Source organism: Numenius arquata, chromosome Z (genome assembly GCF_964106895.1).
Source record: "Numenius arquata chromosome Z, bNumArq3.hap1.1, whole genome shotgun sequence".
Classification (NCBI taxonomy): domain Eukaryota; kingdom Metazoa; phylum Chordata; class Aves; order Charadriiformes; family Scolopacidae; genus Numenius; species Numenius arquata.
In genome coordinates this window covers 11003278-11025043 of record NC_133616.1, presented here as the reverse complement: position 1 = coordinate 11025043, position 21766 = coordinate 11003278, and the positions used below count along the sequence as shown (strand labels likewise).

General features: G+C 46.8%; 1 protein-coding gene across 1 annotated transcript; it reads left to right on the top strand.

Annotated features, from left to right (window-relative positions):
• Positions 1-21529, top strand: VCP (valosin containing protein). Its single transcript, XM_074166732.1, has 17 exons — positions 1-188; positions 5117-5228; positions 5607-5779; positions 7929-8071; positions 9042-9172; positions 10901-11032; positions 11437-11539; positions 13329-13462; positions 13717-13852; positions 14863-14975; positions 15639-15803; positions 15933-16055; positions 17142-17354; positions 18979-19287; positions 20191-20346; positions 20582-20736; positions 21121-21529. The coding sequence occupies exons 1-17, from the start codon at positions 172-174 to the stop codon at positions 21224-21226; spliced, it is 2421 nt and encodes an 806-aa protein (XP_074022833.1). The 5' UTR covers positions 1-171; the 3' UTR covers positions 21227-21529.
• The last annotated feature ends 237 nt before the right edge of the window (positions 21530-21766 follow it).

Here is a 21766-nt window from a genome sequence, read left to right as displayed (position 1 = left end):
GAGGCAGCGCGGAGCTTCCCCCTTGCGATGAGTCGGCTGTGAGGTTCAGTCAGCGCGAAGCGCTCCGAACCGCCGCCGTCGCTGCCCGCCCGAGACCCGCCGCCCGCCGCCGCCGCCCGCCCTGAGGAGCCGCCGCCGCCCGCCTCCCCTCGCCCCTTCCCCCCCAGCGTCATGGCCTCGGGATCCGAGTAAGTGCGGGCCCCCCGCCGGCAGGCCGCGGCCTAGGCCCCGCCGCGGCGGCGCTGGGCCCGGCCCGGCCTAGCCCGCCTCACCTCGCCGCGGCGCGGCGGCGGGCCCGATCCGTCCCACCGTCCCGCTGTGTCACGCAGGGCCTGAGGAGGCGGAGGCGGTGCCGGGAAGGGGGATCGGCCGCTCCTCGCCGCCCCCGAGCCGGGCTTCCCCGGGAAGTGTCGAGTCATGCGGGGGGGGGGGAAGGCGAGGCCGGGCCGGGCCTCCCGCTGGGCCTCGGCCGTGCCCCTGCTCGCGGCTCGGGGCCGCCTGCTTGCCGTGCCCCGGCGCGGCCCGGACCCTCTCGCCTGGGCTAGGCCTCAGCTAGGGAAGGCTTTGTCTTCCAGGCCCCGGAATGGCTGGCGGCGCAAGGAGAGGGTGAGAGGGAAGTCCCGACCCCCTCCCGGCAGCAGCCCTCGGGCCGGGGCTAGTAAGTGACTTGGCATTAGCAGAGGCAGACATGTTGTGCCGGGCTGGCCTCCGTGGCAGCTGAGGCAATCGGCTATATTTTCGTCTCCGGTGTCTTGCCTCACTCCGTTTTCAGTTCCAGGCTGAGGATCATCTTTCATGCTCCTCACAAATGAGTTGAGTAATAGTGGTCTCTCGGCTCCCTGCCAAAAGGTGTAAGCTGCTTCATTGCCGCTTGAGAAGAGTTAAAATAGAACCTAAAGAAAAATTTCCTAAATCTAAGAACACTTGAAGTAACTTTCTTGGCCTTGGCAGAGGCACTTTTGGTCTCTTGAGTGTCCGTTGTTTATGTTCACCTTTTCTTTTGAAAATCCTGAAATTCAGACCTGCTCAGTCCTACTGAGTCAGTTGCAGCAAGGTGTGCCAAGAATTCAGTGTCCGCGGTAGAGCTTGGGGTGGAAGTGACAGTCTCAAAGGCGTATTTTGCTGAGATGAACAGTGTCTTTAAAAAGAAACTTCTACTTTATCCAAGTTACTTTCACCACACAAGAATCCAAAAAAGTTTGCAACTCTGCAAACTGGAAAAGAGTTACTTTTTAGTTGCCATTTTTGGGTCAGGGCTGTTGGCAGCCATCTTGCTGAACTGAGCTTTAGCATAGCGAGTAGGATTGCAAGAGCTAAGAGAGTGCAGTTTCTGAAGGGATTCTCGCTTTCGTTTGCCTACTTGTCTGAAACACTGTTTGAGAACTTGGCATCTCGAGCACAGTTATGAAGTCACCACTTCATTGCCATGTCCTGTTCCGGAAAGTGGCTGAAATCATCAAATACCTCACTCGTTTGCTTCAATGGATAAAATATTTCATCGATATTTTTTTTTTAATACCTACCCGTTCAGTCTGTAACATGGATGTTCATGGTGGTAAGAAATTGCTGCTGACAGGTTTTGTCTTGGAAACGAATTCATGAGGATATTGATAAAAAGGCACAGCAGCATACAGAAGGCATGACTGTTTTCACTTTCATTACTGCAGCTGGAATCAATTTGAGTCAGTGCCTTTTCACTATAATTTTAGCATAGGTTTACAGGAAGAACTTTGTTCCCTAGTTTCAGTGGAGCTTTGAGGGTTAGTAGTCATTTTCGGAAGAATCACTAATTGGTAATTACTTTCTGGTCTTGCTCTTGGTACCATCCACCATAATGCATAGCCTCTGGGCATTATCACGTGCTGAATGAGAGGAGCTCTCACACAGAGAAAAACGATGAAGTGATGTAAGTGATAAAAAGTCCCGTCCCCCGCCCCCCGACTCTTTCCCTATGTCAAATGGGGCTGTTGGACTGCTTTACTGAGAGAGAAAAGGGGGCTGAGAATAGGAGTTGGGGACTCATTTATTTTTGGTAATTAGGGCTAGTACCTATTTACTTCAGTTTCATTGGTGTCTTGTGCTTTATATGCAAGCTTGGCCGTTAGCTGTACTGGGGATTATGTCCTCACTTCTGGCCTCTGTCTAAGGGCAGGCTTGATGCAGGCTTTGAATTTCCTTTTAATTCCAAAACAGCTCTAAAGCTACGTTTTGTGTTCAGTTTATCTCTTTTGTTGAGTCAGTGAAAGAAAGGAGCGAGGGGGGAAGTGTGTGAGGGAGCTGACAAAAGGGGTGAGTAGGGGATATGATCTAGAGGATTTGCACCGGGCTCTCTGATGGGAAACTCATTGAGAAGCTTTAAAAATTACCTAGGTTAGCTGTCTGTCCTGCCCTTTGCCGAAGTTTACCAGCATGCATAGGGAAGTTGGCAGGAGAGAGCCCCAGCCCATGCCTTAGGCTTTCCTGCTTGGTATTTTCCATTCAAGCTCTCCTTCCCTGATGCACAGATGTTGGGGATAGTCTAAGCATGGTTGAGGTGCACAGACATATTTTGCTCTATCATCTTTGTTGCAGCATGAGGAACCCCCAGGAGGGATACAATGAGGGCAAATGTTGAAGATAATAAATATTGTAAATTGCTACTGGAAGATGGGTAGCGTTTGTCTCTCAAAGTCCTTACCCTTGTCTGTAGGGGAAATAACATCACTTTCCTCAGTAGCTGAGATGTAATTTCGTAACACCTTTGTTTCTTTATCTGCAGAACTGTCAGGGCAGATAACTGAAGCTGATCCTGTGCATTTAGATGTCTCCATGCTGTTTCTTGGTGACGTTTATTCCATTTTTAATGGCTCCAAGCTTTTTGATTGCTTTAAGTGCAGTAATGTACTGACAGCATTGATCCAGCCCTCCCTTCTGACTTAGGAAACTGTAGATTCAGTTCTTTAGTACTAAAACTTTTTTCTCACATTCAGCAAAACCAAGTGGACTTCTTGCTGTGCTCTTCAGCACTGCGGTGTGTCAGGAGCTATCTGAACTTTCTTTCCAGATATATGCAACTTTTGGTTTATTGACAGTTTTGGTCCAAAAGCTTCCACTTGCTGCCCAGTTCCCCTTCCATTTATTTTTATCTTGTGTCCCAGGCTGTGTTTTAGGCTGCAGAGCAGTCTCTGCATCCCGAGGGACAGCCACGCAGTTTCAGTGACAGTTGATGTAGCCAAAGTCTGGCAGCAGTTTTTTTATCAAAAGGCCTTTGGATCCACATCTCATGTCCAGAGGGGTGTGAATTACATTCACACTTTGAACAGGCTAAATAGGAGTATTGTTTCTTTCTGGTGTCCCTTAGCTCAAATTTTAAAATCTACCTGCTAAATTAATCTCCAGTGTCCAAGCAAGGTCCTTATAGGTAGGTTGTTGGTTTTATCCACTGTTTTCACTACAAGATCCTGTCTGGCCTGACAGTGTATTGGTTCAGTTTTCTCATTGATCTCTCAGTTTTCCTGGAAATCCTAGATCTTCTAGGACTCTACCAACACCCCTTTTAGGTTGAAGATGGAGTTTGTGAACTCCTTTCTGCATGTATCCAGCAGCCTTTCTTTTGGCTTTTGGCTGTGTCTTTTGGCTTCAGAGAATGGATCTGTAACGTCTCACATTGAAAGGGATGGATGTTGATTTCTTACCTCTTGTGCTCTATGATGAAGAGCAGAAAAACACGAATTTCCCAGTGCTGGCAGTCCAGAAAGACATGTTTTACAGCTCCTTCTTTTGTTCACTTAAAATAATGTTGTGTTTCATTTCCAACATGTTTCCTATGCTACCAGGGCTTATGTGAAGCTTGAAAACCTCTTGGAAACAATCTGGCTGCCCTCATAGGGTTGCTTGGTATTGTTCCCTCTTTTAAGTGTTGGAGAAAGGAGCCAAAACCACGTAGTGTGACTTGGAAAAACCTCAGTTTTGAGGGCTGAGGGGACCAGGGGTAACATCACACTGTAGGCATGTCACTCCTCTCTGATGTACTTTTAAAAATGCAGCGAGCATGCCAAGTGACACCCTGCTGCCCCAGACTGCATTTGTGCTGTGTAGCTGCTTGCTCTGCCGCTTCCACTCAAGTGATTTCTTCTGGTTATTTTGTCCCTGAAAGAGCAAAATGGAGCCAAAGCGCACAGCCAACACCGTTGTGCACAAAGCTCCCAACTCTTTGCCGGTGCTTGCTGCTTGCTCAGAACAAAGGAAGACTTTATTTTCCTTTTCTTGTCAGAATCAAACCAAATTGTGCGAAGTCTTCTGTTCCGACCTTAGTCACGGGCACATCTGGAATACTTGGAGAAAGTAATCAGGCACCCACCAAGTGGAGTTACAACAGTCTGCTGCTGTTATGGCAGCTTCCAAGAGCTCCCTGGGAATCAGTTGGTTCAAGTTCATATTTCTTTCACAGAGTGAATTATTTGTTGTGAATTAGATTTTGAAGGAAATTACTTTATCTGCCTTTCTTCCATTTCTTTGCTGTTAGATGCTCCCTTTTGTCAAGTCAAAGAAAGTATCTGTTGTAATTGTTGTGGGGTAGTGGGCTAGAGCTGCAGTGACTCCTGTGAAAGGTGCTTATATCCTAAAAAGAAAACCCCGTTTTTCATGAGCACTTGAATATTTCTACTGGCTTGCTAGGTTTAACTAATAGGCCTCGACAGGCTAAACTCTTACAACTCTTCCTGTCAGGGGAGCTGCAGCATTGTCCTTTAATTCCCCTATTTATCTGGGATTTGACACCAAATAGACTTGAACTTTTGTGTTGATGGCAGTGGTTACATGTGATTTCAGATGAGTCTGACTAATTCTTTTAGGAAAAACATCTTACAGTCAGCAACATCTCACAGACCACTTCTTTTCATAGATAGCTTTGCAGCTATTTCCATTTGAGGCTAGTAAAGTAGTTATATTTACTGGCGGAAAACATTGTGCTTTGAACTGCTGCAGCTGGGAAAAATGTTCTTTCTCTTACGAACAAGTATAGTTTCTAAAAGACAAGACAACAATGACACCTGTAGAAAATGGAGATGAAAACGGGGGTGGCTGGAAAGAGGGGAGCAGTATCACTCAGCCTCATAACTTCTGTTTTCTTCACCAGTTCTAAAGCGGATGACTTATCGACTGCTATTCTGAAGCAGAAGAACAGGCCCAATCGGTTAATTGTTGATGAAGCCATCAATGAAGACAACAGTGTTGTGTCACTGTCCCAGGTGCGTCATCTATAAAAGTAGAGCATTTAACCTGGTAATTAGCAAGCTGTTGCTGCGTATTAACTTGAAATGTAACTTTGCAACGTGAGTCTAAGTATTTTTGTCACAAGCTGCAGCTGTTACGAGGAAGGGTTGTCTTGTTTCCTAACACTCTTCCATGATAAAATGTGTTTTGATTCTCAGTTTGTAGGATTCACTTGAACTTGTACCTTTAGCCTGGCTTCAGTATTAGTTCTTGACCAGTGTAGTGGGAGCCTCTGTCCTTATGGATTTAGTACATCACTTCCAAGTTGTAATTCTCCAAAGTCAAGTAACTCTTTCAAATACTCAGATTCTTTTTTTGTCAAAAGCCTGTTCTAATCCTGTTACTGTTTACAGGCAAAAATGGATGAATTGCAACTGTTCAGAGGAGACACTGTTCTGCTAAAAGGGAAGAAGAGGAGAGAAGCAGTCTGCATTGTTCTGTCAGATGATACCTGCTCAGATGAGAAGATTCGCATGAATAGGGTTGTTCGCAACAACCTGAGAGTGCGCCTGGGTGATGTGATCAGGTGAGGACTCGTTTGCTAACTGTTTCATATTCCTGGGTTGCCTAAATAATTCGTGCGCTGGCTCTGAATTGAGTGAGTCAGTAGCAGAGGCAGGATCTGCAGGAGGTATGCTTACGTCTTCTGGAGCAGATCACAGAAATGTGTTGAAGTCCGTTTCTTACATCAGGGACCTTTGTTTACTTTTGCATGTGCTTCAGGCTGTATGCATATTCAGGTTAATACTAAAAAATTATCCTGAAGATCCCTGAAGTCTCTTCAGGACCTTCACGAGCCCAGGTCCTGCCATTAAATTGAGTGATTCAGTTATCCCACTGTTGTCTCAGTCACCTTCCCAAATTTACATTGTCAGATGAACTTGCAGATTTTTCTTATCTACATTTTTAACATCTACAGTGTTAACTGTGGAAGGTGTTAAGCAACATTGTAATTGATCTCATAGTATCTGAGATGCCCTATGGAAAAAGAAGTTAAAACTTGCTAGAAATGAGTGACAAATCCTTGAAGTGGTCAAATAGCAAGATTAAAAATCCCCAAAGGAGCTTTATATTCTGATTTTTGCTATAAAAATAACTTTAAAATTAGGAATGCTTTAAAAGCGTGGCAAGGATTTTCTTGTGCAACACTTGCAGAAAGTATTGGACAACCATTGAGGTATACATCTTGGCTTATGGGAGGCAGGTTCCATTCTGTGGTGGGGAGGGGGGAAAATACGTGTGAGCGTTTCTTAAACATAAAAAATTTTCAGGCTGAAATACGGGAGGGCAGACAGATCCTCCTCCAGAGCATCTTCCTAATCTGGAATATCCTGCATGTTCAGAGAAAATTGGAGCCTGGTTTGTCACACTAGACTTCCTGGGGTGATAGCTGGAGAAATCTTGAAATGAAAAATGTTTCGTACAAACTTGGTAGAGGAGAGCAATGAGGCTGTTCCACCCATCCCTCCTCCACTAGAAAATGCAAGTGGTGTTTAAACACCACTGTAGTTGGAACAGAGCAGTGCTTTGAGCCAGTCTTTAAATTTAAATAAAGAATTCTGACTTTAACCTGATGTGGGGTTACTGCCGAATCATCTCTAGTGACAGTTCAGTCTGTGCTCTCCCCTTCTCTGCTGGAGCTATGTCCGTAGTGGTTCTCAGCCTTCCAGATGTGTTACTGATTGTCATAGCTTTGTTGCAAGGGTCAGAGAATTTTCACACCTCTTGTCCTTGAAGTCTTCTTGCTGATCTTGCTTGTTGTGTTACCTCTGTGGCCTGGTTTCTGACAAAATGCAGATTCATGCACTAATCACTTCCTGCTTGTGGTCTGTCAACTCTTCTTCTTCTGGGGCAGTCTGTCCTTTGCCTTTCTGCTGTGTTCACTCTGTAAAGCATGTGGTAGAAGAATCTGTTAAGAGTCTTGAGCAAAGTCGCGTATGAAAAGTCACGTGCTCAGCTGCGGTCCCACGTTGCCTTTTCTTTGCTGGCAAAGCCAGGCTGGACTTTCTGCTGCAGCTTGATACTCTTGAGCTGTCGCCGCAGTAGGCTGTTAGCCTACACTGTAAAATAATAGCTGAAGTGTTTACTTAAAAAAAGGGGAAAGAGGGTTCAGACCTAAATGTCAACCTCCACAAAGTGGGACTGACAGACACCTGGGTGTAAGCTGGTTAACCTGGTTGGCACTGTGAGAGTCTTTGCTCAGAATCAGGCTTATCAGCAACAGGGGCTGTGGTCTGTAGTACGTTATGAGAGAGTGAGGAAGGAATAAAGAGGTTCCGCCAGCTCCTTTTCCCTTGCAGTTGTTTCAGCAGTAGCTCCTTGTTGAACCAAAAGTTAGCTTGTGACTCTCAGAGGTTTTTAGTAACTTATGAATGTGCTTTAGGAGTGTTGAGGGGGGCTGCAGAAGAGCAGGGGGTAGGAAGAAAGTATGAAACTCCCCAGCAGTCTTGGGCAGGGCTGAGAGGAGTGAAGAAAAGTATATGTTGCAAAGGCTATCCCTTGATGGGCAAGATTTCTGCCTTGTCAGTATCGGAATGTTCTTACGCAGATGGGAAGTCTCACCAGTGCTTTGGAGGGTCCTTTCTGGCATTTGTACTGGCCTGGGAAGGGGCATCACTGCCTTTTCCATGTAAGTCCAGCATGCTGTGGCTAACTGGAGTTTTCTTCTGTTGCAGCATCCAGCCTTGCCCAGATGTGAAATATGGCAAACGTATCCATGTGCTGCCAATTGATGACACAGTAGAAGGGATCACGGGGAATCTGTTTGAGGTCTATCTCAAGCCATACTTCCTGGAAGCATACAGACCCATCAGGAAAGGTAATAGTGCCTGTTATTGAAGTCCTGATGGCAGCCAGTGTGAGCTACTCCTGGGACTGAATAAAGAGAATTTCTAGGAGCTTGCACAGATTTCCACGAAGCATTGGACTGACATCTGTAGAGTGAGATTTTGCTGGTGCTGATTTAATTTTTTCCTGATCTTCAGAAGAAAGGATGATTGCTGCTGCTGGCTGGAAGAGCAGCTTGGTAGTTCTCCTGTGTGTTTTTGCTACATGAGATGGGAGAGCATCAGAAAAGGCTCAGGTAGAACACAGGAGAAAATCTCATTAAACTAAGTTACTACCACTTAATGGGATTGGGGAGTTGCCCATGTATTAATCAATTGGCTGGATATACAAGCTGGCACCCTGACTAAATTCACTTCTTCAGAGTAATTTGATTATTAACTGGGAGAGTGTTTAGAAAACTAAATGCACTTTCGGACTTGTGCTAGTAACACTTCTGCTGGAACAAATAGGTCCTAATACAGTACAAACACAGGTTGAAGTTATTCAGCTTCTGTAGCTCAGTGTAGCCAGGAGTCCTAGTGCAGTTTTAAATATTATTCTGCTTCTGGAAACAGCCAGCTATAACTAGTAACAACTAGTTACAATAACTTCAAAATGAATTTTTATGAAGTTCAGGCTTTTTGCCTGTTTTAGAAGTGTTAAATTGAAACTGAATGGAAATGTGATTCCTTGCCTTTGTGTTTTGTATTTAGGCAGAGTATTATTTTCTATTGTTTTCTGTTTGTTACTGGATGAAATTTGAGAACTTAAACTGCTGTAGATCTAAACAGTGCCCGAGTAGAGTAGTCGCAGTACATTCAGCCCTGCAGTTTAAAAAGCAGGGCAGTGTTAAAAATGCCAGCAGCGTGTGCCTGTGTAGCTCACTTCCTTGTCCTCTGGGGCTGCTGGTGGTACAAGGGTCGACATTTTGCAGCAGGCCACTAAAATATGTGCTTTTACAGGTGACATCTTCTTGGTGCGTGGAGGGATGCGTGCAGTGGAGTTCAAAGTGGTGGAGACAGATCCAAGTCCATACTGCATAGTGGCTCCGGACACGGTGATTCATTGTGAAGGAGAGCCCATCAAACGAGAGGTGAGTGGAATTCTGCCATGTGGTTATCCTGCTGAATCCCTTCTGTCCGAAATCTGCTTCTATGACAGTTCTTGAGAGCAGCTTTGTTTGCAGTTCACGTTCTGGCACTTCGTATATTGAATGTAATGGTTAGAAACTCCATTTTCAGGAGATGAGCTGCTGCTGAAGGTAGTCAGAGAAACGTGCTTCCAATGTCCTTCCTCATATGCTGAGATAGCACCAGTGCGTAGGTTTGCTGATGAGTTGCCATATTTTGGCAGCAGCTGGTTTTGCATCTGCTTCCAGATAACTCATGCTGGATTTAGATGCGTCTTTTAATTCCAAAGTTCCCCTGATCCATTGCAGGGAGAGCTTACAAAGTTGCTAAATTTCATGCCACCTGAAAAGAAAGCAATTAGTGCTTTTTCAACGAGAAATTTGAAATCTCAAAATGGTTGATTTTAAAAAAAAAAAAAAATTCTCCAGTCGTTTAACGTATCTAGCCTTGAGCATCCCCAGCTCGAGGTAGTCTGAGTGGCTTCCCTGTAAGGTCTTGATCACCGTACTATTAAAGAGGAAATCTCAGAGAAGTGAGCTAAGGTGGTTGCATGAAGTGCATGCAAATCCACGTGAGTGCTGGTTTGTAGTTAGCTGTGTTCTGAAAAATTCAGCTCCGTGTGACACTTGTTGAGACTACGTCTGGGCACCAGATGAGTCCAGTTTGGGCTCTTAGGACACAGCAGAGACAGATAGGGGCAAGTTCAGCCAAAGCCACCAAAATGATGGTGAGCTGGAGGTCAGAATGAATGAGGAGAGTCTGGGAGAGTGGGGTGGTGGAGCCTGGAGAAGGGAAGGTAAAAAGGACAGGCTTACTGGCAACTGCCTGGGAAGGGGTTGATGACCAGGCTCTTCTAAGAGCTGTGCCCTGGCACAGGACTAGAGGCAGTGACCTAAGCTGGATCAAGGGAAATTCCCAGTAGATAACTAGGAAAAAAGTTTCCCCCAGCCCTGGAGCAGGGCCCAGAGGGCAGGAACCTCCAGACCTGGAGACCTTCAGTGCTTGATGGGGCCAGACCCTGAATGACCTGCTTGAGGTAGTTGTTCCTGTTTGTGGGGCTTGGACAGAGCCCCTCTAAGATTCCAAGCTGTGTTATTTTATTATTTTAGTGTGGCCTAATGTTGCAGATAACTAAGGCCAGCAGAGATTTGGACAGCCAAATGAATGGATGCTGTAGAGCTATACTGGAAGAGTTGACTGCAGTTGATCTTATCTGCCTGTCTGCATCTTAACATTCTCTCTTAGTTTGAGTCAATCCTAAAGACAACACTACATCTGAGAACTATATGGTAGCTAGAATATGTCAAGTAGTTAAGAGATATCACTTACAGTTTAAGGAATAAGTATATTTTATACTGAGCTTCATTGTCTATTGCTAACTTTGTTAGCCATCAGAGGGTCACAGAGCTTGTTTTGCGCTAAAGTCTGTAGGGAACCTGGCAGCAGAGTGCCATTCAAGAGAGTGGGCTTCAGTGAGGTCTAGGTACGTGCATGCAATTCCCTTGGTACGTCTGGGAGGGCAGAGCTAAGAAACAGTCATAGGAGACACCAGGAAGACTTGAAAGTGAGAATCTCAAGACAGCAAAGAAATGGCTATGAGCAAACCCCTGGATTCCTGGCTTCTGTAGATTGGGAGGGTTTGTTGAACTATTGTTTTCACTCACATGTTTAATATACTTCCTTCCGGATAGGATGAAGAGGAGTCACTGAATGAAGTGGGCTATGATGACATTGGTGGCTGCCGGAAGCAGCTGGCTCAAATCAAAGAGATGGTGGAACTTCCACTCCGACACCCTGCACTGTTCAAGGCCATTGGGGTGAAGGTAGGTCCCCATGTGGATGAGTGGGCTTACCCTTGCAGACAGCTCTTGATCTCAGAGGTTTATCAGGCATTGGCAGGGGCAATAAGTAATTTGTGGGGGTTTCTTTAATGCTGGTGTTAGGAAAGTGATTCCTTACATGTTCTGGACACAGATTGAAATATGGCAGCTTGTAAAGTGGAGTGATGCTTTGAATCAGCCCTGTCAGTTACTGGCAAGGTTTTTGTTTGTGTGCCATGCCATGCAAAGTAGTAAGGGTGTTGATAGCAATCCTGGCATGGCAGCTGTTACATGAGTTTGGATCACAATTTCGGACTGTCTTTATCAAATGCTTACAATTTCACTGTGAAGCTACTTAGGCATTCAGATACTAGCTCACCACCTAAGTCCCTTGCCTTTGTGCTCAGCCTCCACGTGGGATCCTGCTGTATGGTCCTCCTGGCACTGGTAAAACACTGATTGCCCGAGCAGTGGCCAATGAAACAGGGGCTTTCTTCTTCCTGATCAATGGTAAGTTTTGTGGCTGCTTTGGCCCCAGATCTGCTGTGTGCTCATTCATCCATCTTACAGTAACGAATGGCGTTAACAGGACTTGTAGAGCCATGTTGTCTCCCAGACATCCTTCCTTACTTCTTTCAAGTGTGCCTCTGGGGACATTTGCAGACTATTTGTGTGGAAGCATCTGTAGTGGCACTTCCCTTAAGCTTGATTATGTTGTAGCAGGGTGGTTGGAAGACTGCTCTGTGATGCAGGAACTTGGAGTCTGTCTGTCTGGGTCTTCATTTACGTTGGTGAGGGCAGAGCTGGTAGTGAAGTGCTGAGATTACTCTAAGTATATGGGTGCAGGACACTTCTTTTAGTTGCTGCCACCATGTTCCATTCAGAAAAGCAGCTGGTCTGCTGTGGGTGTCTCTTTCCCCTAAAGTAAAGCACAGGACCTGTTTTGTTTCACATAACGTTAATTGAGAGAAACTTCCCTGAAAGCTATAATGAGTACCTTGGGACTTAGCTACAAGTGGCAGAACCTCCTGCTGATAACTGTCACCAGTAGCAGCTGAGATGGCATGTCCAGTAAGGACCAAATTCTGAGTTTTCCTCACTGCTTTTCTGTCCCATTTTACAGTCAGTGCTGGAATAACTGAAGATCTGTACTGAACGAGTGCTTTTTTGCTGTTCTGATGTCAATCACATAGACCCATGAAGGCAATAGCAAAGGAGTGTATAGCACAGGAGAGCAGTGACCAGCAGCAGGGAATGCTTTGTATCTCAAGATATCAGATGTAAATGGGCTGGTTTTAACCATATGTCGCCCTTGTCATATACATCCCAAGTGTGTGGAAGCTGTTACTGCATGCTAATGAGTCAGCCGTTTCTTTAGACGCTTGTATTGCATAATAAACATAACGTTGTCAGAGTTAGTGGTGCGTTCTCTGTCTGCTGGTCCCAAGCCTGGAGCTGCTGGCAGTGTTGTAGACAGAGCTGGTATGAACTGGTGAGTTACCTGTAATGAAACACTCTTAGTACCAGCAGCTCTGCAGCTGGCGGGCTTCAGTCAGCTTTGTGCTCCTGAGGGTCAGGTTTCTTTTTCTTGGATCTTTTAGAAGCGTACTTTTCATAACCACTCCCATCAGCATCATGGAAAAATCTGTGAAAACAGAATACATCTGTAAGCCTGCACTAGTGTTCAGCAATCGTAGGAGATCTTATGGGAATGCTGTCCTTCCTTCTGGGATTGATGTGCTTAGACATATTTATATTTTTTTTCATTCTTTGAGAGGAGATGGGATTTGGGTTTTTGCTTTTTTTTTGTTTTGGTTTTTGGGTTTTTTTAAACTCATTTATAGGATCTTATAGAGGTAAATGTAAACCTGTGTAATGTAAGCTAAAGAGAGCTTCAGTATCTTACAGCTTTTTCCTTCCCTACCCTGATAATTCATGACCATATAATTTGATTGCTTCTCTTGCAAGCTAGGACTGGCATTAACAGTGTGTGGTGGCACATTACAGAGAAGCTCACCAAGTGTGAAATAGGGTAAGGAAAGAGACAGCTAAAGGTAGCTCATTGACTAGTGCTGCATTCTGTTAGCGTAAACAAAAACCACACCAGAATAATGATAGAACCTAATTCCTCATGCTGTTCTCGCCTGTTCAGCTGCAAGTTTAGTAAACTCGGTTGATAGTATTTGCTTTGGCTTGAAAGATAGATTCTCCCATGTGAACATTGTACTAAAAAAACTCAGCTGCATGCCTTGGGGCTAGCTCCCTCTCTTCTGGGTGCCACAGTGCTGCTGTTTTTCAGGTCCTGAGATCATGAGCAAGCTGGCTGGTGAGTCTGAGAGCAACCTGAGAAAAGCCTTTGAAGAAGCAGAGAAGAACGCTCCTGCCATCATCTTCATTGATGAACTGGATGCCATTGCTCCTAAGAGAGAGAAGGTAAAGAAAGCCTGTAGAAGATAAAGAAGTACGTCCTCTTTGGTAGCAGCTGGTGTGAATCTCTGCCTTTGACTACAGGGTAAAGCCATATTTAACTTAATGCCTGATTTCAGTTGGACGTGAGAAGAATCGGATGTAGTTTGTGATGTTTCTTAACAGGTCGCGGCTGTCGTATCTGTCCGCTGTGGTGCAGTAGTAGCTCCTGTGCTGTGTCATAGAGCTTTTGGTCTGATGGCTGCTTTCCCTCTCCATAGACACACGGAGAGGTGGAACGTCGCATAGTGTCTCAGCTGTTGACTCTGATGGACGGACTGAAGCAGAGAGCGCACGTGATCGTTATGGCAGCTACCAACAGACCGAACAGCATTGACCCAGCACTCAGGCGATTCGGTAACCACCACTCCACTCCCCTTCTCCTGTATCACGTACTTTGTTACAGGATTGGAAGGATTGAGCAGAAATTAATTAAACTAAACCTCTTCTGTGTGTTACATAAACTATTGACTTGTCTCCAGCTGCTTGTTTGAAATTTCATTTCTAGACTTCCAGCCTTTGATATCATTTTCTGTGCCGTATTAGGTTAGAACTTGTAGAAACAAAAAAAATGCTTTGAAGTGGAAAAGTGTGCTAGCCCCTATTAGGTGAAGCTATTTCAGGACACACCGAAGGAATAAATACTTAAAGGGATGTTCGTGCCTTCAGTTGCAGAAGGCTGTGAATTGTCTGATTTCTCTTACTTTTACTGATGAGAAGTCCGTTTCTGAGATGCAGGTTTTTGAAACCTTGCAATGTGACTGAATGTCCGATGTATGCCCAGCTCTGAAATAGGAAACTAGTCAAGTGTACAGGGGAGAGTGGCTTCTTAAATGTGTAGCAAGACATTTGAATGCACAGCTCTGGCTAGAGGCAAATAATAGGTGTATGTACCTTAGCTAATATTGCAGTAATACCTAGGCTTCCTGCCTCTCCAGATGCTGGGGCAATTCATGTTTTTCACCACTTGGGTACTGCTGTGAAAGTTCAGAAAAAGTAAATCTTTCAGTGTTTCGCAGACCCTTGTGATGAGTACATAAAGGTAGAAATAAACAAAAATGCCATGGTGTGTCGGTTCAGGGCAGCATATTTTCCTAAAAATGAGGCTCCGAAAAAGTTACTAAACCAGCAATCATCTGTGTTGTATAATCTTGAACTCTAGTTAATACAGTAGTCTCACTTTCCCTGAGTGGCTTAGGCCTTTCCTCCTTTGTGCTGACAGATGCTGCAGGGAAACCCAAGGCTCTGGCAGTTTCTGAAATTGTATGTGTTTGTAGCTTGTCATCGTGTTGTTCCGAGGAAGGCAGCAACTGTGGCTCCTCTAGTTCGCAGAGTCAGCAGCTCATCGTGTGTTTTCTGCTCCCCAGGTCGTTTTGACAGAGAGGTGGATATCGGTATCCCAGATGCCACTGGGCGCCTGGAGATCCTGCAGATCCACACAAAAAATATGAAACTGGCTGATGATGTGGATCTGGAACAGGTGAGTGATGTGCTATGAGGAAAGCTTGTCTCTGCAGACAGACGTTCTTGGTGCTCTCTTCTGTTGTGGAAGAGTTCTTAAGGCTTGATCGCATAAATGTAGTTGCTCATTTAGGACAGCATGAAACTGGGTCAGTGAGTGATCTCAGAGCTTTCTTCTGAGTAATTTGCCAGTGACCAAAAATCCTCACTCACTATTTAAGAATGGCATGGGGAAGTGAAACAAATGTGTATCAGTCCAGCCTGGAAGTGCCTTGCCACTGTCCTTCTGGGTTTGTTTTCTGTGGTGTTCTCTTTAAAAGTAAAGTGAGCCTGGAACAGCTCACACAGAGCTGGGTGAGCTTTGTGGGGACACCAGACACCACATGCAACCTGGATGTTTCCTGCAATCTCTGTCCTGGGTGAAGAACTGCAGCCCTCAGGGTTATCACTCCGCATACTGTCAGAATTCCTATTGCAGCTTTGATCTCAAGTAGGAAGTGGAGCAGCACTGTCTTTGCCTGTTAAATACGTAGTAGCACTTGTCTTGAGTCCCCCGCGAGGCACTGATGTTCCTGTCCTCCAGAGCTTTGTTGTGCTTCCCAGTGAGTGACCAGAGCGTGCATTGCCCTTGCAGAGCACTTGCTTGTATCGCTGTGAGTCATAGTCAGTGCTCTGCTTTCAGGTGGCAAACGAGACCCATGGACATGTTGGTGCTGACTTGGCTGCTCTTTGCTCAGAAGCTGCTCTTCAGGCTATCAGAAAGAAGATGGATCTCATAGACCTAGAAGATGAAACCATTGATGCTGAAGTGATGAACTCGCTGGCTGTGACCATGGATGACTTCAGGGTAATGCAGGAGTGCCCCTCTTTCTTCTGGGTGCAATGTCTAATTGCTTATCTGAAGCAAGTGTGTTAGAACTTGCTATTCTAATGTAATGTGTCAGAATTCATATAACGCCATTTCTTCCAACGATAGTGGGCTCTGAGCCAGAGCAACCCTTCTGCTCTTCGGGAGACTGTGGTGGAGGTGCCACAAGTTACCTGGGAAGATATTGGTGGTCTAGAAGATGTAAAGAGAGAACTCCAGGAGCTTGTACAGGTAAGGGATTCCAACAGATTTTTGCCTAGTGAGCTTGAAAAATGATTATAATAATAAAATCCAGAAACAGCTTCAGATTCCCATTTGGGCTGTGAACAGAGTAAAAGCAGAGATTTTTATGGTACTTGCTTGTAATGGAGTAAAGATACCATGCTGTTCCACCTTAGTGAACTTGAGAGAGGAAGGTGCTGGGAAGCAGCATCAGGCTTTCCTCAGCTGAGTCTACAGTGTTGTCTTGGGTGGGTGTTGTGCTACTTGCAGAAACAGCAGCAGTTCTGCTGCTTTTACATGGAGACCAGCAGTGGCACCACTGCTGAGAATCCTCTTATGTGGTGGCTTTATATACCAGAAAGTGGATGAAGATTCTCATACAGAGAGCGTCTGAAGGGCTTCCAATCAGCATTAGCACAGGGACAGGTTAAAAGTAATTGTGAAGCCTTCTATGGAGGGAAAGTCTGGGACAAAAAGTCATGAATGGTCTGTGGAAACTCCTGGTGGCTGCATTGGACTGGCTTGAATTTGATATGTTCCTGCTTTCAGTTAACACTGTAGAAACATCCTGTCTTTGAATAAAAGAACCTAATTTTCAATTTAATTTTCTGATGTTAAAATCATCGCCTATCTCTGACCTCGTTGCTGAGGATAAATGTTCACATCAGACACCTTGCCTGTCTCTGGAGAGCAGAGCGAATCGGTTAGATAATGAGCTGTTCCCTTTTGCTTCTCCAGGGCAGAGTGATGTTGGGGTTAAGTGTGCTGGAAAACTACCTGAACTGGTGCTTAGTTCTTAGAGGTGAATGGGTTGTTTAAGGCAGCTTTCCAATTTAGCTGCGATGCCTTTCAAAACAGTGTCCAGTGGCACCGCGTAGTAAGGATCTTGTGTTTAACCCACCAGAAATCTCAGGTATTGTTTCTGATAGGAGGAGAAACAAAACTGACCTGAGATGCCCCTGCCCATGGCAGTGGGGTTTGACTAGATGATCTGTGAAGTTCCCTTGCCACCCCAACCGTTCTGTGATTCTAAGGCAAGAGGCTGTTCTGGCTCATCATGAGAGGTTTTTGTTTGTTTGTATTGTTCTCTTTCAGTATCCTGTGGAGCACCCAGACAAGTTCCTCAAATTTGGTATGACCCCGTCAAAAGGGGTTCTGTTCTATGGGCCACCTGGTTGTGGTAAGACACTGCTGGCCAAAGCCATTGCTAATGAATGCCAGGCAAACTTCATTTCCATCAAGGGGCCAGAATTGCTCACCATGTGGTTTGGCGAGTCTGAAGCCAACGTGCGCGAGATCTTTGACAAGGTAAGAGTCTCTTCCACTCCCTGTGCTGTGTTTGTGCTGAGGTACCCCCAGAACTTTTTCCTCACTGCGTCTGTCTTACTGGCCTGGTTCTTGTTCATGTCTTGCGTTTTCCCCTCTTGCACTGAGAGCAGGGACTGCTTTCCTGATGTTAGGAGATGAATCCTCTTTGGCAACATAACTATTTAAACTGTTTTCTCTGGCTGCAGTTTGCATCTGTTGATACAGGATGATAAACGCCTCAGTGCCTTAGCAGTGTGGCTCACGTTAGGGTGGCATAGATATCCTCCACATCTCTGAAAACTTTCCTTGACACCTCATTAGCCATCACCATCTACAGATTTTCAAAACATCGTGTGGGTTCTTGTCCTACAGTATACATGGATTAGAAAGGAGCTCACTCCTGCTGCCCAGTTGCTCTGTAGATAGTGTTGCCTCCTGTCCCAGAAGGTATCTGCATGGATTATGCTGGGAATCCTCACTCTTGTGGGCAGGGAACGTGCTGACAGAACAAAGTTGGAAGGAGAGTGAGAGAGAAAAATTTAGATTGGGAAGAAACCTCAGAGGCCATCTAGTCCAGTTCTTTGTCCAGAGCAGGGTAATAGCTTGGAGAAGAGAAGGCTCTGGGGAGACCTTATAGCAGCCTTCCAGTATCTGAAGGGAGCCTACAAGAGAGCTGGAGAGGGACTCTTTGTCAGGAAGTGTAGCGATAGGACAGGGGGGTCATGGTTTTAAATTGAAAGAGGGGAGATTTAGATTAGATACCAGAAAGAAACTCTTTACTGTGAGGGTGGTGAGGCACTGGAACAGGTTGCCCAGGGAAGTTGTGGATGCCCTATCCCTGGAAGTGTTCAAGGCCAAGCTGGATGGGGCTTTGAGCAGCCTGGTCTAGTGGGAGGTGTCCCTGCCCATGGCAGGGGGGTGGGAACTAGATGATTTTTAAGATCCCTTCCAACCCAAACCACTCTATATGATTCTATGATTTGTTAAGGTTGCTCAGTGCCTTGTCTTCTGAACACGTGCTAAGGGTGGAGAATCCCTGGCCTCTCTGGGCCTGTGTGCTAGTGTTTGAGCTCTCTCACTGTGAAGAATTTTTTCCTTGTTTCTAACAGAAAGTTTCTTTTCAGCTGTCTGCCTGTGGTCTGTCATCCTTTCACTGCACACCTCAAAGAAAGATCTGGCTACCTTTTCCTATACTGGTTTTCCTGTAACTATCCATTAGGTAGCTGAAGACAACAATTGGATTTCCCCCTTCCACTGGATGTCTCAGCTCCAGATACTTGAGTGCCTAAATAACCAAGTGACATCCCCAGGTCCTGCAGGGAGACTTCTAGTCCAGGCAAATTTACTCAAGTTTTGTCTCCAGGCATTGGAGCTACCACCCTTCTGCCTGGTTCACAAGGCTCCCAACTTTGGGGAAATTCAGCTTGTTGTTGAGAAGAATTTAATTGAGGGTTTGTGTGGCAGGAAGCTGCTCCGGAGCAGCTCCTCCAAGATCTCTTTGCAGCAGCAGTGCTCTGGTCCTCCTCTTAGCTGATTAATGGTAGGGGAGGCTTGGTGTGAAATCAATGTGCTCCTCATCGGGTGGTATTAACATGGAGTAATTGTTCCCTTTTGCTTCTTGCAGGCCCGCCAAGCAGCCCCTTGCGTGCTCTTCTTTGATGAGCTGGACTCCATTGCAAAGGCTCGAGGTGGGAATATCGGTGATGGCGGTGGTGCTGCAGACCGTGTCATCAACCAGATCCTGACAGAGATGGACGGCATGTCCACCAAGAAGAACGTCTTCATCATTGGTGCCACCAACAGGCCAGACATCATCGACCCAGCCATCTTGCGCCCCGGCCGCCTGGATCAACTCATCTACATCCCCCTGCCTGATGAGAAATCCCGGGTTGCTATTCTCAAGGCCAACCTGAGGAAATCACCAGTTGCCAAGGTAGGATCTGCGCTCTGACTGTGTGCTGTGTGCGCTCCTCACAAGCTGGGAACAGAGCAGAGGGCTGGTGGCTGCTCCACAGGGTACGGAGCTGGGAAACCTTCAGTCCCTAAAGGGTGGAAATGAAGAGGTAGGGGGAGGCCTGAGCTCATAGGCTGGGTGTCACTGAAGCTGGGTGTGAGCACTGTGGGTCTTTGTCACGTAGTTATCACGTTGTGGAGTCCTGCCCACAGTGTGGGAAGAGGAAAGCCTGTTAAGGCAAGGTGGAAACGATTCTTGTACTCTGAAAGAAAAGTAAATGTAGAACATGGGGGTGGGAAAGGAAGATTGAAGAGGAAGCCTTGCAGTTAATTGTTGCGGAACCCTCTTCTAGGCAAGAGCTGTGTCCCTTGCTTAGGGAGCAGGCAATAACGCAGCTGATAGTTAATCAGAGAAAAGCAGATGTCCAGTGAGAGCTCAAGCCCTTTTGTGCCAAACTTAGCTTTTTAGGTATTGTTGGGAAGTACCTCCTTGAACTGCAGGAGGCTGCAGTACTGCCCCCTCGGTTGAGGGGAAGGAGGAGGAGGAGGTTGGTTTTCTTGGTCTGGCTGTGCCCCATCTCCATTTCCAGTCAAACAGTTTCATTTGACTCCTAATGCTCAGTCGTGAGGGAATCATATCCTAAATCTACAAGCGCAGAGGCATTTACAGCTGCTTCACAGCTTCTTGATGTGTGGGGAGTGTGGCCTGCCTTCCTGTGTGGTTAACTTTTCCCAAAAACAAGAACTTTAACAGCTGATATTTCCAAAACTGGGCAAAGTCGCGGCAGCACCTTGGTACTGCGGGACCTGAAGACACCTCTGTGTCACCTGGGGCTGTAAGGTGTTAAGGAGAGGCCTCTCTTTTTGTCTTTTTCTTCACTAGGATGTAGACCTGGATTTCCTAGCCAAGATGACCAACGGCTTCTCGGGGGCTGACCTGACAGAAATTTGCCAGCGCGCCTGCAAACTGGCCATCCGTGAGTCCATCGAGAGCGAGATCAGGCGAGAACGCGAGAGACAGACCAACCCTTCCGCCATGGTGAGTGGGGCGCCCTCACCTTTCCCCCCTCGGGTGGGTGAGGCGTGACATGTTCCTCTCTGTAATCCTTGGGTGGGGACGAGTGGCCCTGACCCACCATCTGCCGCAGCGTCCCTCTCCAGCTCCTGCCTTGGCGGATGCTGGAGCATCCTGGCCTGGAGGGGATGGCCATGGGTGGCCATTGGGCCACAGAACTCGGGGATGAAGCTCACCCAGGCCTTCTCTCCCGCTGCAGGAAGTGGAGGAGGACGACCCGGTTCCCGAGATACGCCGGGACCACTTTGAGGAGGCCATGCGCTTCGCTCGCCGCTCGGTCAGTGACAACGACATCAGGAAATACGAGATGTTTGCACAGACTCTACAGCAGAGCCGCGGCTTTGGCAGCTTCAGGTAACGGTGTGGGGAGTGTGGGGAGGGCAGCGCGGCTCAGCCGGCCCCGGAGCAGGGCACCCGGCCAGCTTTCTGCTGGATTCTGGCTGACAGACCCCCCTTCCACTGCGGTTCCCTGTTCTCCCCAGCGCCTACAGCAGCCGGTAGACAGCGTGGTGGGTGTAGGCCGTGCCGCAGGTCGGTTGTGGCTGCTCTGTTAGTGCTACCAAAGCCCATCAGCCCTTTTTCCCCGTAACACCAGTGTGACAGGCTTCATCCCGTTTCTCCTGCCTTTCCTACACGTCACCGGGGTGTTGGCCCGGAGAGAGGGAGAGGGTGGCTCTGAGCTGCGAGGAGGCTTCTGAACAGTGTCTCTTCTCTCCCCTCCTGCACCCCTGCGCGCAGGTTCCCCTCGGGCAACCAGGGCGGCGCAGGTCCCAGCCAAGGCACAGGAGGCGGCAGCGGGGGCAACGTGTACAGCGAAGACAACGACGACGATCTCTACGGTTAACTCGCTGCCCTGGGTGGACCAAACTCCACGTCAGGCCACGTTGTACAGGGAAGAAAAAAAAAAATAATCCAATGTTCAATGGACTCTTCGGCTTCTTCATTCCTCGGTCAGACCAGTGTAGCTGCACGTCAGACTTTGTACAGGGGATGTTTTCTGCACACACCAGTCCAGAGCGGTGTTCGGTTGGGAGGCAGAAAGGGATTTAACAAGGAGGGGAACCGACTTAATTTCTGAGAAATTTTCTGTTCTAGTTTATGTGGCAGAATCAGCAGCTTTAGCAAAGGGTACAACGCTAGCCTGTATAAAAAACAAAAACCCAACAAAAACACAAAAATAATAAAAAAAAATAATAAAAATACCACAAAACTCTAGCCAGGTCCCGGCAGTTCCTTTGTGCGGTGCTGGCATGGTCTCTAAGCCCGTGTCCCTGGTGCTGGCCGAGCACTCCTCGCTCTGGTGGAGCCCATCTGCCTGTCACCTTCCCTCCTGTCTTCGGGGCCGCTTTTCCTCCTGAACCCCTCTTGGCTCTCCGTAATGGGG

Excerpts from the sequence above, each read along its gene's own strand:
- VCP (XM_074166732.1), top strand. Across the intron at positions 5,229-5,606 it reads GTGTTGTGTCACTGTCCCAG|GCAAAAATGGATGAATTGCA; the intron begins GTGCGTCATCTA and ends TACTGTTTACAG. Across the intron at positions 19,288-20,190 it reads GGAAATCACCAGTTGCCAAG|GATGTAGACCTGGATTTCCT; the intron begins GTAGGATCTGCG and ends TTTCTTCACTAG.